Source organism: Zootoca vivipara, chromosome 2 (genome assembly GCF_963506605.1).
Source record: "Zootoca vivipara chromosome 2, rZooViv1.1, whole genome shotgun sequence".
NCBI lineage: Eukaryota > Metazoa > Chordata > Lepidosauria > Squamata > Lacertidae > Zootoca > Zootoca vivipara.
Window position 1 is genome coordinate 16,566,141 of NC_083277.1, and position 13,344 is coordinate 16,579,484.

Below are 13,344 nucleotides of genomic sequence, written 5' to 3' on the forward strand. Positions count from 1 at the left end.
TGCGCAGTGAAGAAGCTCTCTCGGGGGGCCCCGCGTTCGTTCGGCTGCTTGTGGCGCACTGTTTTATTGTGGGGAGCGCTGTGCGCGTGCGCGAGACTGGGCTGAACGGGGAAAAGGCCGTAACATAGCAAAACGCGAATTTAAATAATTTTCCAACTTTTTTGTCGTAGACGTTTATATGTGAATAAATACCGGCGGCTGGTGGGGAACAAAAAAATTAACTATGAGCCCAAACCTGTCGATGCCCCAATGGCACCACGTACAAGGTCACCTTGAGGAAGGAGCGCTATGGCGCATGCGCAGCGACACCTTATCCGGACTCCAAGATGGCGCTGTCCAGTTGTGCCATGCTGCTCAGCAGGAGCTTGGGCCGCATGGTGGCTCGCACTGTGCTTAGGAGGCCTCTTTGGGCGCAGGTGAGGAGCCTTTTGTGTTTCACCGGGGAGCTCGCCTACAACTCGAAGTATTCGTTTTATTATGCGGGGGTTAGAGGCTTCCGCGGAAACAAAATGGTTTCTCTTTGTGCTCGTACTAAATTCGGCTAATTCTGTTTCCTTCTCCTTTGTTGCCCTTCTCTAATTCTGCATCGTTGCTTCTTTTACCTGACAAGAAACCTTGCGTGTTTTTACGGCTTTAAATGACGGGGCTCTTCCTCTTCTTCCCGCTGCGGAAAGCGGGATGTCTGTATCCATGGTTACATCGCTGTGTTTAAATAGGGATTGTAAACCATCCATTTATCTATTCAGGAAAAAAATCTTAAACTACATTTTCTGTATTAAATGTTCGTTACGGTTTAGTAACTGAAATGGAATGCGCTTTTGGACTTGGGAAGCCTGGGTGTAAATTCTGTATTACAGGCTGTAGTGCTTACTTTAAATTATAATCTCATCCGGGCAGGGACCGGAACAGTGTGAAGTACCATGCCCAGTGCTGAGTATATAAATAATTACCGGTAATTGGTGGTTCCCGTATGTTAGTGTGTTAATTCCCCTTTATCCTTTGCTAAAAGCATGAGCCAGTTAATAACAAACAGCACAATCCTATCTATGTCTACTCAAATGAAAGCCTTGCTGAAGTCAATGGGGCTTACTCCCAAGTAAGGCAGGGTAAGAATTGCAGCCTGTTCTAGTATTTTTAATATAGCTTTAATAGAGGACAAATTATTTATTAAATTTATTAGAGGATAAATAAGCTAAATCTATATTAGCCCCTCCCATGTTTCTTCATTTTATTTCCACAGAGAAAGCTTAACCTGCTGATCTTCATCTGAAAAGCCCCCCCCCCATCCTTCCTACAGCCAATCAAAACAAGACATTCCCTCCCATAGGCTTTCAGTCTAAAAAGGAGAAGGGTGGGGGAGAAAGCAAAAGACACCAATTCTTAAAGTGTAACAATAGCTATTTCTTGTTCATACATTACGGTGGAAACAGTTGCAAGCAATCGCTGTGTTATAAGAATTTTGAGGTCATAATAATAATAATTGTTCATAAAACATGTACATGAATGTACAGTACAGGCACATGTCTGAAGTAGCACAGGAAGACAGGCCTGACTGACACCATTTTGACTCACTCTCTCTGACCAGGTGTTCCTCTGCAAGGAAGAAGGGGGGTGGGGGGAACCTTCTCATTGTCTCAGGAATTAAAGTGATAATCCCTGGCATCCTGATACCTGAGTGCCAGACAAAAGGGTGTGATTAACTTGGCTGGGAAACAGGGAAATGTAAATTTCTCTCTCTTTTGTTGATTAGGTTTTGGGGGCAGGGGGCAGGGTCCAGGATGTACAGATTACTGCCACCAGACCTCCCCTTTCATGATGTACCTATGATGAATCTAGGGAGGGCGGTCTTGGGCTACACCCCTTCTGTGACATATGGGTGGGCTGAAACCAATTTCAAATTTCTATTTAAGGACAGAACACCTTTGTTTGGGGTTCCTTCCTTGTTCTCCTGCGTGAGAGGAAGGACCCTGTTGCAACAGCGAAATAAAGGCTTTGCTTCTCAAACTTCTCTGGTTGGCCTCTGTTATATTCTCCAACCGATGGAGAACCCAATAAGGGAATAAGGGCAGATTTTTGCCTATATCAGCTGCACACATACAAGTGTGATACACTTGGTGATTTGTACAGCTCAGGTATTGTGTACACTGCTTGATGGAGGAGAGAGCATGCAAACTCACTTTCATTCTTTTAACTATGGTTAACAGACAGGAGAACTATGTCTTCGCTGTCCCATAAACGCATATTGTGTGAAGCCAGGATCTCATAATTCTTTGAATTCCATCATAACCACAGAATTCCTTACCCCCATACTGGCTGCATCTTAAGTTCCCTATAGGAAAAGTGAAAATATGACTGCTACTTATTTTGTATAGTTTCGAGAAAGAATGAGAATAGTTTTATTGTATTCTATTGTGTGCTGAATTGGCAGTGGAGATGGCAAATGGGGCCCTTAATTTCTGAACACTTCATTTGAGGAATATAGCTTTTTGAACTTGCTGTGATGTAATAATAATAATTATTATTACTGTATTATTATTATTATTATTATTATTATTATTAATTTCTATGCCACCCACCTGACCGGGTTGCCCCAGCTACTCTGGGTGGCTTTCAACAAATTGTAAAACCTCAAATATTAAAAACTTCCCTATACATGGTTTCTGCTTTTTTAACAACAACAACACTATCACCATTCATATCGATACCTGCCTTTTTACACATGCCTTGCTTTGCTTCTGCCCTTTAGAATGTATCCAGCATTTCCGTCCTGCAGGCCAAGCAATTAACTTTCCGTATTTACAGCACAGAGGCTGGCGAAGCTGAACCCACAGAGCAAGCAGCTTCTGACACAGAATCACGTTTTAAAGAGAAGCCGTGGGAGTACTTTGAGTCTGAAGGTATCTGGGGAATATAAGGACAGCGGCAGTGTGTGTGTGTGTGTGTGAGAGAGAGAGAGAGAGAGAGAGAGAGAGTGAGTGCAAGTGAAAGGAGTGGGGTGTCTTTGAAGGTGGGGTGGGCATGAACTCCAATGACATTCATGCACTGCAGATCTTTTTACATAGATACAAGTGGATAATGCTGGGTTGGTCAGTGTGGCGCTCTCCAGATGTTGTGGACTCCCAACTTCCACCAGCCTTGGCCTGATGGCCTGTGGATTAGGGAATTGTAGTCCACAACATCTGGTTCACATTGGCTCATGTTGGCATCTGTCTGTCTCGGGAGACAGTGGAGGAGTGCACCTTTGTGAGTGAAGTCAAACCATTGGAGAGTTACAGCACCTGCTGTGGCCATAGGGGCTGATACTGGGGAGACATGTTTTGTTGCAGCTGGGGCAGGTGAAGGTGTCTGGTTGTGCTGCTGCAGGTGTACAATGGCATGTCTTCTCTTTCTACACCTCCCAGTGGTTATTCCTCCTCTGGTCACTGCTGCAGATACACAACCTGACTGTCTCCAGGTGCTGCGGTCGCCATATTGGCTACTCCTGGGATAATCCCCATGGCCAAGAATGTTGAGCCCTGCGTGTATGTAACAGTACAGTTACATCCAGGAGCTGACCATTAGCCACTCTGTTTGGGGCTGATGGGCGTTGCAGCCCTGATGGCGGTTTGGAGTTAGTAACAAGGGGTAAGGGCCTTTTTAGCTGTAGCTCCCCACTTGTGGAATGCTCTCCCAGTTGAGGTCTGCCTGGCAACATCATTAACATTTCTTTGGCACCAGGTAAAAATGTCCTCTTCTCCCATGCACTGACATATTATGTTAATTCTTCTGTTGTTTGTTGATCAAATAAACAAACAAACAACAACATCAAGAGGGTTATCAGGATTGGAAGAATCTCCTACAGAAATGTGCTAGACCCGGGGTCAGCAAACTTTTTCAGCAGGGGGCTGGTCCACTGTCCCTCAGACCTTGGGGGGGGGGCAGACTATATTTTTTGGGGAAAATGAATTCCTATGCCCCCACAAATAACCCAGAGATGCATTTTAAATAAAAGCACACATCCCACTCATGTAAAAATACATTGATTCCCGGACTGTCCGCGGGCCGGATTTAGAAGGCGATTGGGCTGCATCCGGCCCCTGGGCATTCGTTTGCCTGTCCATGTGCTAGACTTTACATTTTCTTTTCTTTAACCCCACATACACCATTACGTACATGGAAGTTCTTTTAAGTGTGCCATTCCTTTCTCCCGTGGGACAGCATACAAATGGTTCTCAGAAGTATTTTTTCCAGGCATATTCCAAAGCAAGACCAGCATGCTTGCTCTGTGTGATTTCCCTTGTATCTGTTGGGAACATGTGAGCATTGGCTCTCTGCTTTGGGTTCGTGCGGCTATCTTGTTTGCCTCCTTCCGGTTACAGTTGAGCACTAAGCTCACTGGGTCAAGTTCAGTCACTGGCACCTCCAGTTGCTTGGTTTGGAACATTCTCTGCCTGAGGCTCTAGAGAGCCATTGGCAGTATGACACCAGATGACCCATTGGCCTGATTCAGTATAAAGTACGGTAGTTTCTCCTTTCCATCTATGAATATTTACCAGATTCTCATTAAAGAATGATTAGCAAAGCAATAAAGTTTGCTTGGGGCACATACGGTAGCAGTAGCAGTTGCGTAACTACTAGATTTTAAAACTCACTGAACTCCCAGCATGCAGTTCTGTGCTGTTTTTATTTATATAGCACTATCAGTGTTCATGGTGCTTTATAGAGTTCTCTCTCTCTCTCTCTCTGTGTGTGTGTGTGTGTGTGTGTGTGAGAGAGAGAGAGAGAGAGAGAGTGAGAGAGAGAGTAGGGTATAAATTTAAACAGCAGAGGGAGGTAATGGGGTCAAGGCAAGAAAGAGTAAGGCAAGGGCAGTACTGGATGAAGAGGAAGTCAATGCGCTTAACAGCTACATAAGCTCCAGTTGATTTGGGAGTGAGAACTAAGCAGTTAAGTAAAAATCCTCATGAGAGAGGTAGGTTTTGAAGGAAGAAAGTGCTACTTGGGGAGTTCAAGCCACAGGGAAGAGGAGGAGCAGGAAACTTTGGGGCAACTGGGGGTGGTCAAGTTGGAGGGACAAATATCACTGGCAGGAATACAGGGGAAATAAAGGCTGAAGGATAGGGTGAGACAAAGCTGCAGAGAGGCTCCAAGAGCAGTTGCACACTAAGATGGGAATAAAATCTATTGAACCCTGTGGGACCTACATTTGAGTAGCCATGGATGGGCTTGTGTTCGAAAGGAAAGAGACAAAGGGATGCTTGTAGTCTTGGAGAGGGTGTATTAAATATTTTTTTTAATGGGTGCAGTTCATCACAACACTAACATTCCTTTAACCACCATCTGTGATTTTGATGGACGGTGCAGTCGAAGGCATGACTTTCTCTGGGGTAAATCACGTGGCTTAGTGGGGCTCACTCACAAGTCGATAGAGCTGCAGCCCAAGTTTCTTAAACTACCACCACCTTTTCCTTCACAAGACAGTAAGCCTGTTGTTTCATCCGGGGCATCCGGTGTGAAGTGGATGTGTACTTGAATCTGTAATAGTTGGGATCAGGAAGCTGAAAGCTTTTGCTGTGTTGTCCTTTTGGAGAGCCTTGACAAAATGCTGCTGTGATTGACTGGCATCGTTTTCTCTCTCTCCCCTTTAGAATACATAGAAAGATATGGCAGCAATCCTGTCTGGTTCGGCTACCGGCGTAATCACAAGGGCCAGATTCCACCACAAAAGACCCGGAAGACTTGCATTGTGAGTGCATTTCTTTCCCCCTTTTTTGTGATGTGTGCCAGGAAAACTTAACTTCCAAATGGATACTTTACATCTCTCTGTGTGTGAGAGTGACAATACCATCACTACTTTTTGGGGTGCCTATAGTAGCCATTTTGTGGTGGCACCCATGATACTTTTATCAATACCGGCACCACTTCTTTTTTTATATGTAATGACATTCATTTGATACGTTTGTTCCTGCAGAGAGGAAAGAACGTCTGTGGGAATCCCTGCCCTATCTGCAGAGACCAAAACCTCTTCTTGGATTATAGGGTAAGAGGAACCAAAATTTGTTTCTGAATTGAAATAACCTGCTTTTCAACTTAAGGTCTCCAAAGCAGATAACAAGACTTCTTAGAAATAGTATACAAATTTGCTACATTTTGAAAAGGCGGGTGGTGGTGGATTGGTCACCATGTTAATCAGAACAGCAGGGACCATAGCTGCCAAGTTTTCCCTTTTCTCGCGAGGAAGCCTGTTCAGCATAAGGGAAAATCCCTTTAAAAAAAGGGATAACTTGGCAGCTATGGCAGGGACTGGTAAGAGAGGTAAAAGTACAAACTTCAAGGCCCTCCAGCCTTCCTTGCCTTGACATCTTAAGAGCCAATAAGGGAGGAATGATGTGACCTTCCCTAGAGAGGACACTCTGTGGCTGCAGAGAACGCCCTGGCTCACGTCGCCACCATACCATGTCAGATGGCCCCAAATGGAAGAGCTCTGTGGTCAAGCATCTACTTAGCATTTAGAAGGTTCTTGGTTCAATTCTCAGCATTTCCAGGTAGGGCCGGTAGGGATACATCTGATGTCCTGTGGAGCAGCCGGCAGTCAGTGTCAACAGGACTGAGCTTAAGATGGACCAATGGTCTAACTAACAATATAAGGCAGCTTCACAGGGAACTGGCGGAAATAGCTTTAGTGCCCATGATCCCTTTTTTGAATTGTAACATGTAAAGTCTGATTATTCCCACAGAATGTGAGGCTTCTGGAGCAGTTCATCAGCCCCCACACAGGCATCACCTACCACCCAACGCACACAGGTAAGCCACCCTTTGCCCGTCATCCCCCCCCCCAATTCCACTTAATTCTACATCCCTGTTGTTTTCTACCTTGTTGAGGTTTCTGGAACTGGAAGGAAGTGAGAACTCTGGTATAGAGAGGCTCTTCTCAGCCTCCAAATTCTTTCCCATTGTACTAGAACTTGTGGTCACTCACTAAAACTGATCAACAGTGGATTCAGGGCAGACCCCCTAAAACAAACCTGTTTCACGACTGTCATGTAGTTTGACTCTGAATAAGGCAGTTTCCTAGAATCCTGACCCATTTTAAAAGGTGTATACAGGGCTGTCTTAAGCACCTCTGGCGCCCTGGTGCTGTGGTGCGACGGATCCCTCGTCGCCCCCCGCTGCCCCGTTTTCCAGCGCGACGGGCGGGAGGGCTGCTGGGTCAGCGCGCAGTGCGGCTGCCGAGGGCGCTGCTGCACGGCGGGCGGGCTTAGCGCGCAGTGCTGTTGCCGAGGGCGCTGCTGCGCGGTCGGCGCCCCCCCCCCTGGCAGGCCGGTACCGTGGCGCCCTGCGCCACCCAGCCTGGCCATAGGGCTGGCCCTGGGTGTGTATGAGCCTTCTCATTTTCCTGTGGAAAGGCCTGCTCATGCCTAAACTCCATAACTTTCAAGCTCTTTTGTGACATCAGCTTCATGACTACTCATGAAAAGATACACTACCAGACCATTTGATTTGGAGAATCGACTCCATGAGTAGAGAAGTTGGCCAGTCCGGCTTCCAAGGTATAAGAGGCGCGATAGACTCTCCATCCTTGAGTGCAAACAAGTTTTTATTTGCATGCGACTGCAGTTTCTGCTGCACTTTGAAACGTTTGCCTCCTTCCGTCACAGGTATCTGTATGAAGAAGTATCAGCAACTGACCAAAGCTATTCAGATGGCTCGGGACAATGGTGAGTGGCATGAAGCTGAGCAAAGGAGGGGAAGAGAGTTGGGTTGAAGCTGGAGGGAGGGAGGGCACCTGCAGGGCTGCGTGTGGGGTAATGCAGCCCCACCCGTACTCCATATCAGCAGTGGGGATATTCTGCTGCAGCCCAGCAACAGGGAGATATTGTGAGTGTGGGAGGGGGTGTAGTTCCATCTTTGGAGATCGCAAGAAGTTGTCTTTCTGACATGTTTACTCCTCCGCCCCCTCCCTCAGGCCTTTTATCCTCTAGCGTCCCCTTTGTCACTTTCCATGAGGACTACAGCAACCGGCATCCAGCTGTCACCAAGACCCCTCCGTCCCCAGCTCTGCAGAACAAGGCAGCGTGGTATGAGTGGTACGACTGGCAGCAGCCCCCGGAGAAGGAGATTCAGCGGATGAGGAGGATTTACAAGGACTACCTGAAAGAGGAGAGCAGCCCCCCCGTGAGTTAGGAAGGTGGCTCTGGTGAAACACTCCCTGGTGGTTGTGGAATTGGTCCTAGAAAATATTCTGAACATCCAGCTTGTATGGATGGATCTTGGCTGCCTTCTGTTTGCTCATCTACCCATGCTTCATGTGTCAATAAAGTCAAATACTTTATCAGTGACTCTGGTGGTTTATTTCCCCCCCCCCCCCCCCGGTCAATATCTGGCCCTGTTGTGAGGTAGGAGAGAAGGAAAAGTAAAGGTTGGGTACTGGGCAACCATTAACTCCAGATTCACCCTTCCAGTGAGCAGGTATTGTGTTTATACACAAGCAGAAGTTTGTTGTTGTTGTTGTTGTTGTTTAGTCGTTTAGTCGTGTCCGACTCTTCGTGACCCCATGGACCATAGCACGCCAGGCACTCCTGTCTTGCACTGCCTCCCGCAGTTTGGTCAAACTCATGTTCGTAGCTTCGAGAACACTGTCCAACCATCTCGTCCTCTGTCGTCCCCTTCTCCTAGTGCCCTCCATCTTTCCCAACATCAGGGTCTTTTCCAAGGATTCTTCTCTTCTCATGAAGTGGCCAAAGTATTGGAGCCTCAGCTTCACGATCTGTCCTTCCAGTGAGCACTCAGGGCTGATTTCCTTCAGAATGGATAGGTTTGATCTTCTTGCAGTCTATGGGACTCTCAAGAGTCTCCTCCAGCACCATAATTCAAAAGCATCAATTCTTCGGCGATCAGCCTTCTTTATGGTCCAACTCTCACTTCCATACATCACTACTGGGAAAACCATAGCTTTAACTATACGGACCTTTGTAGGCAAGGTGATGTCTCTGCTTTTTAAGATGCTGTCTAGGTTTGTCATTGCTTTTCACCCAAGAAGCAGGCGTCTTTTAATTTTGTGACCCACTTTTAACCCATTCATAATTTCGGACCCACTTTTAACCCAATCACACATCTGGGGGACCCATTTCTTAACCTTTTATCATAGGTAAAGGTAAAGGACCCCTGGATGGTTAAATCCAGTGAAAGGCGACTGGGGTTGCAGCGCTCATTTCGCTTTCAGGCAGAGGGAGCCGGTATTGGTACACAGACAGCTTTCTGGGTCATGTGGCCAGCATGAATAAACTTCTGGTGCAACGGGACATCGTGACGGAAACCAGAGTGTACGGAAACGCCGTTTACCTTCCCACCACAGTGGTACCTATTTACCTGCACTGGCATGCTTTTAAACTGCTAGGTTGGCAGGAGCTGGGACAGCACAACAGGAGCTCATCCCATTGCAGGGATTTGAACTACTGACTTTCTGATCGGCAAGTCCAAGAGGCTCAGTGGTTTAGACCACAGCGCCACCTGCATCCCTAACCTTTTACCATATATTTACATGATAGTAGTGCTCCTGTTGCAGCCCACTAGCACGTCCCTACAAGCATTTGAAGGCTGTGCCTTTTGAGAATCTAGTTTTTTCTGTTTCTATTCCTTATAGTGCATAATAACTTCAGATGTGTGACTTTGTGTGTGAGAATAAATACATAAAGCAGTGTTTTGTTTCTGCTTATGATCTCTGCTGATGCTTTGTATTTGAGCATGACTGTAAATGGCCTTGTAAATTAGTGCATCACACTTCCTGTCGTGCCAGCAATTATCTCTAAAGAAACTGCCAGAGAAGATGCAAAGAATTTTGAATGCCTGAATTACAAGGCATCATGTAATAATCATGTAATAATGGTCCAGGACAGCCAACAGTACGTAACTTATGACTGCATAATATACATTCAGCTACAGCCATGCTGTTCCCGACACTGGGATGAGTCTTGTTGGAGAACAAGTGTCACCCTTTTCTTAAAAGCAACATAAGAGGAACAGAGCCTTGAAGACATGCAGTTTTGTTAAAATCTAACATGCAAATGCTTTAACTCTTGTTTAAATTTCTTAGCCCTAACCAGTCCTAAGAGGTTTTGAAAAATACTATGAAGGGCGCATCAATAACATTTGCATTATGCAGGTTCCGGTTTCCGCCGGCAGGAATGGCGGACCTGTTTTCCATCCCTCTGACCTTCGTAAGGAATTTGGCGGTTGCTAGGGGAGTAAATGGCAACCCCCTACCCCCTCCGGGGGTTACGGAGAGGGGCCGCTGGCCCGCGATGCCCCCAGACCCACTCCGACTGTTTATGGAGTGGGGGGAGCTTGGGCTGAAAAGCACTTACGAGGGCCAGGACTCCCGGACGCTAATCTGCATGGCGGGGATTTCCATGGTTAAAGAAGATAATTAGGCTTAAATCTATGGACATACTTCAGAAGGAGGGGAAGAAGCGCTGTTTACTGCTGAGAAATCTATGCTGCTGAGGGAGAGGAGTTAAAGGCTGTATATCATCTGGAAGAAGGATTGATGGGGACGGAGCGATAAGGGAATGGAGTTTTATTTTTCTTCATATGAGTTACTTCGTACCTTCCCAGACGCGATGTCCTGGCTTGTTTGGAGTGAAAGAGAAGCAAAAGACTGTGTGAGTTGAACTTTATAAACTGTTGTTACTGAGCATATTTTTTAAAGATGTGGAGTTGCCGATGAGAAAAGCCCCCCCCCCTAGTCGGACGGAAGGAGTCCTGGACGCGTTCGGAGGATTTATGAGCTGTGACGCACTTTGAATTGGAGCAGCGACCTGAAGCTAAGTTCAGCTATAGGGCAAGGAGATCCATTAATTTACCAAGAGTTTATGGTTTGATGTTTGGGTCTTCTGCCTGGAAAAGCTGTAAATTTTATAAAGATCGTTAATCTTCATGGCTATGAGAGAAAACGAAAGTGATTTGAGCTTTTTAAGATGGCGCTGCTTCGACGCAACAGGGAGCTCCAGACTAAGAAGATTTATGGGGAGGCTGGACTGATTAACCCACACAGGAGAAAGAACATTTGTGAAACCTCGTTTGATATTTATCTCAGCAGCTGGGAAACAATCGGTTGAAAGTGGAAAACATCTATGTGACTGTAAGGGGAAGACCTGGATTATTATGAACTTGGAGGACGATTTGAACTTTAGAAAAAAGACGGCAGTGGACGGTTGCGAGGAATCCCCAATTTCTTGAAGCATGGGAACCCAAATAAAAAATTCTTTAGACGATTTGGCATAACATTCGGTTTGATTGATATATATATGTGTATAATTTGAAATAATGAATGTGATATAATTGGTTTTAATTGGAAAATTAATAAAATATATTTTAAAAAAAACCATTTGCATTATGCATCAGTGGCAAACCTTTTGAGGCCACTGGGGTCACCTTACAGCTGCCCGTGGATGCCAGGAGCTGGTGCCAGCCCTGACTTAAAGGATAATAATAGTATAATGCAGGTTTAAATGTTTGCAAACTGAAGAGCAATTTGCCCATGAAGATTGCATGAACATTACATAAGGCTCTTCTCCTTCCAGAACTGGCTCCCCCAGTGGCTGTTCCACCAGATCATTATAATGATTATGTAACATTAGGACAGCAGAGTTGGTACCTGAAGCTAATTATTTTCCTCTTCTTACTCCATCCCTTTCCCCTCTAATATTGTGCCTATTAGACTGTACGCATTCTCTTCAGAAGACTGTACTGTCAGTGGCAGAAAAGCAGAATATAAAAGTAATGGATGGCTATCAAAAGCACATAGCCAGGTTAGTCCATTAAGATAGGGTTGCCATATTTCAAACCCAAAAGTTGTTGAGCTTTTTTTTAAAAAAAGAAAAAGTCAAAAAAACACCGCACTTATTTGGTTTACTTGCCAAAGATCCAGGACAAGTGCCACCTTCCTGAAATCCCCCCTGGGTGTCATTTCTGCCTTTGAAATCCCAGGAATGTCTGAAAATTTCTAGAGACTTATGGCAGCCCTAGGTAAAGGTAAAGGGGCCCCTGACCATCAGGTCCAGTCGTATCCGACTCTGGGGTTGTGGCGCTCATCTCGCTCTATAGGCCGAGGGAGCCGGCGTTTGTCCGCAGACAGCTTCCGGGTCATGTGGCCAGCATGACAAAGCTGCTTCTGGCGAACCAGAGCAGTGCACGGAAACGCCGTTTACCTTCCCGCTGGAGCGGTCCCTATTTATCTACTTGCACTTTGATGTGCTTTCGAACTGCTAGGTGGGCAGGAGCTGGGACCGAGCAACGGGAGCTCACCCCGTTGCAGGGATTCGAACCGCTGACCTTCAGCAAGCCCTAGACTCTGTGGTTTAACCCACAGCGCCACCTGGGTCCCAAGTCACAGGAAAGGCAAATTAGTAATATTATTGGAATCAAGCAATGCTCACATAGGGTATGAGTCATTGAATTAAATCAAACTCTTCTATAGGCCAGTTATTCTCAAGAAAAAAAACACATTTTGAAGGGGAATGTATTATGGTCAAAAGTATTCAATGTCTTATGTTCAAACTATGTCAGATTCAGTCTAAATATTGACAGGAAGAAGTCTCTTCAGACTTAATTCAGTTTAATGGTTCCACCTTCACCCCCCGGAACACAGGAATATGGTCTGCAGCCTTATACCATCTAGTGACTGGCAGACGCTTTCCAAGGTTTCAAAAAGGGGTATCACCCAGCCCTACATAGAGATGCTGGTGTTAAAGCCAAGGCCAAGACTTAATGTCACGCTGTAATGAAAGCTTGAAAGGGGGACAAAGAACAGAGAAATGTGTAAAAGAAAGTTATAGATGCATCCAAGGGCTTGGGCTGTGCAGCAGACCTTACAGTAGGTAGGGTTTTTCCCACATCACTGGTAATGATAGGCTTTTTAGTTACACTAATTATGTGCATTGAAAATCTAAATGTTAGCTTCCATCCTATAGCTCCTGTTACTTTCCGAAGTCATCCCCTGTTGTTGGCAAGCCCAATCTTGTGTGTAAAAATTATAACAAGTCCCAGAGGGGATTTTTACGTCACTTAACCCAGGTGGCGCTGTGGTTAAACCACTGAGCCTAGGGCTTGCTGATCAGAAGGTCGGCGGTTCGAATCTCTGTGACGGGGTGAGCTCCCGTTGCTTGGTCCCAGCTCCTGCCAACCTAGCAGTTCGAAAGCACGTCAAAAATGCAAGTAGATAAATAGGAACCGCTACAGCGGGAAGGTAAACGGCGTTTCCATGTGCTGCTCTGGTTCGCCAGAAGCGGCTTTGTCATGCTGGCCACATGACCTGGAAGCTATACGCCGGCTCCCTCGGCCAATAATGCGAGATGAGCGCGCAAC

General features: G+C 46.0%; 1 protein-coding gene across 2 annotated transcripts; it reads left to right on the plus strand.

Annotated features, from left to right (window-relative positions):
* The first annotated feature begins 102 nt into the window (after positions 1–102).
* Positions 103–8,314, plus strand: MRPS18B (mitochondrial ribosomal protein S18B). 2 transcript variants are annotated; one of them, XM_035107248.2, is made up of 7 exons: positions 103–416; positions 2,803–2,897; positions 5,628–5,725; positions 5,951–6,019; positions 6,717–6,783; positions 7,638–7,697; positions 7,946–8,314. In XM_035107248.2, exons 1-7 carry the CDS (start codon positions 289–291, stop codon positions 8,161–8,163), a joined length of 735 nt encoding a protein of 244 aa, XP_034963139.1. In that variant the 5' UTR covers positions 103–288; the 3' UTR covers positions 8,164–8,314. The 2 variants fall into 2 exon arrangements, with proteins under 2 accessions (XP_034963139.1, XP_034963138.1); XM_035107247.2 differs by having other exon boundaries at positions 115–416; positions 2,747–2,897.
* Positions 8,315–13,344: the final 5,030 nt, after the last annotated feature.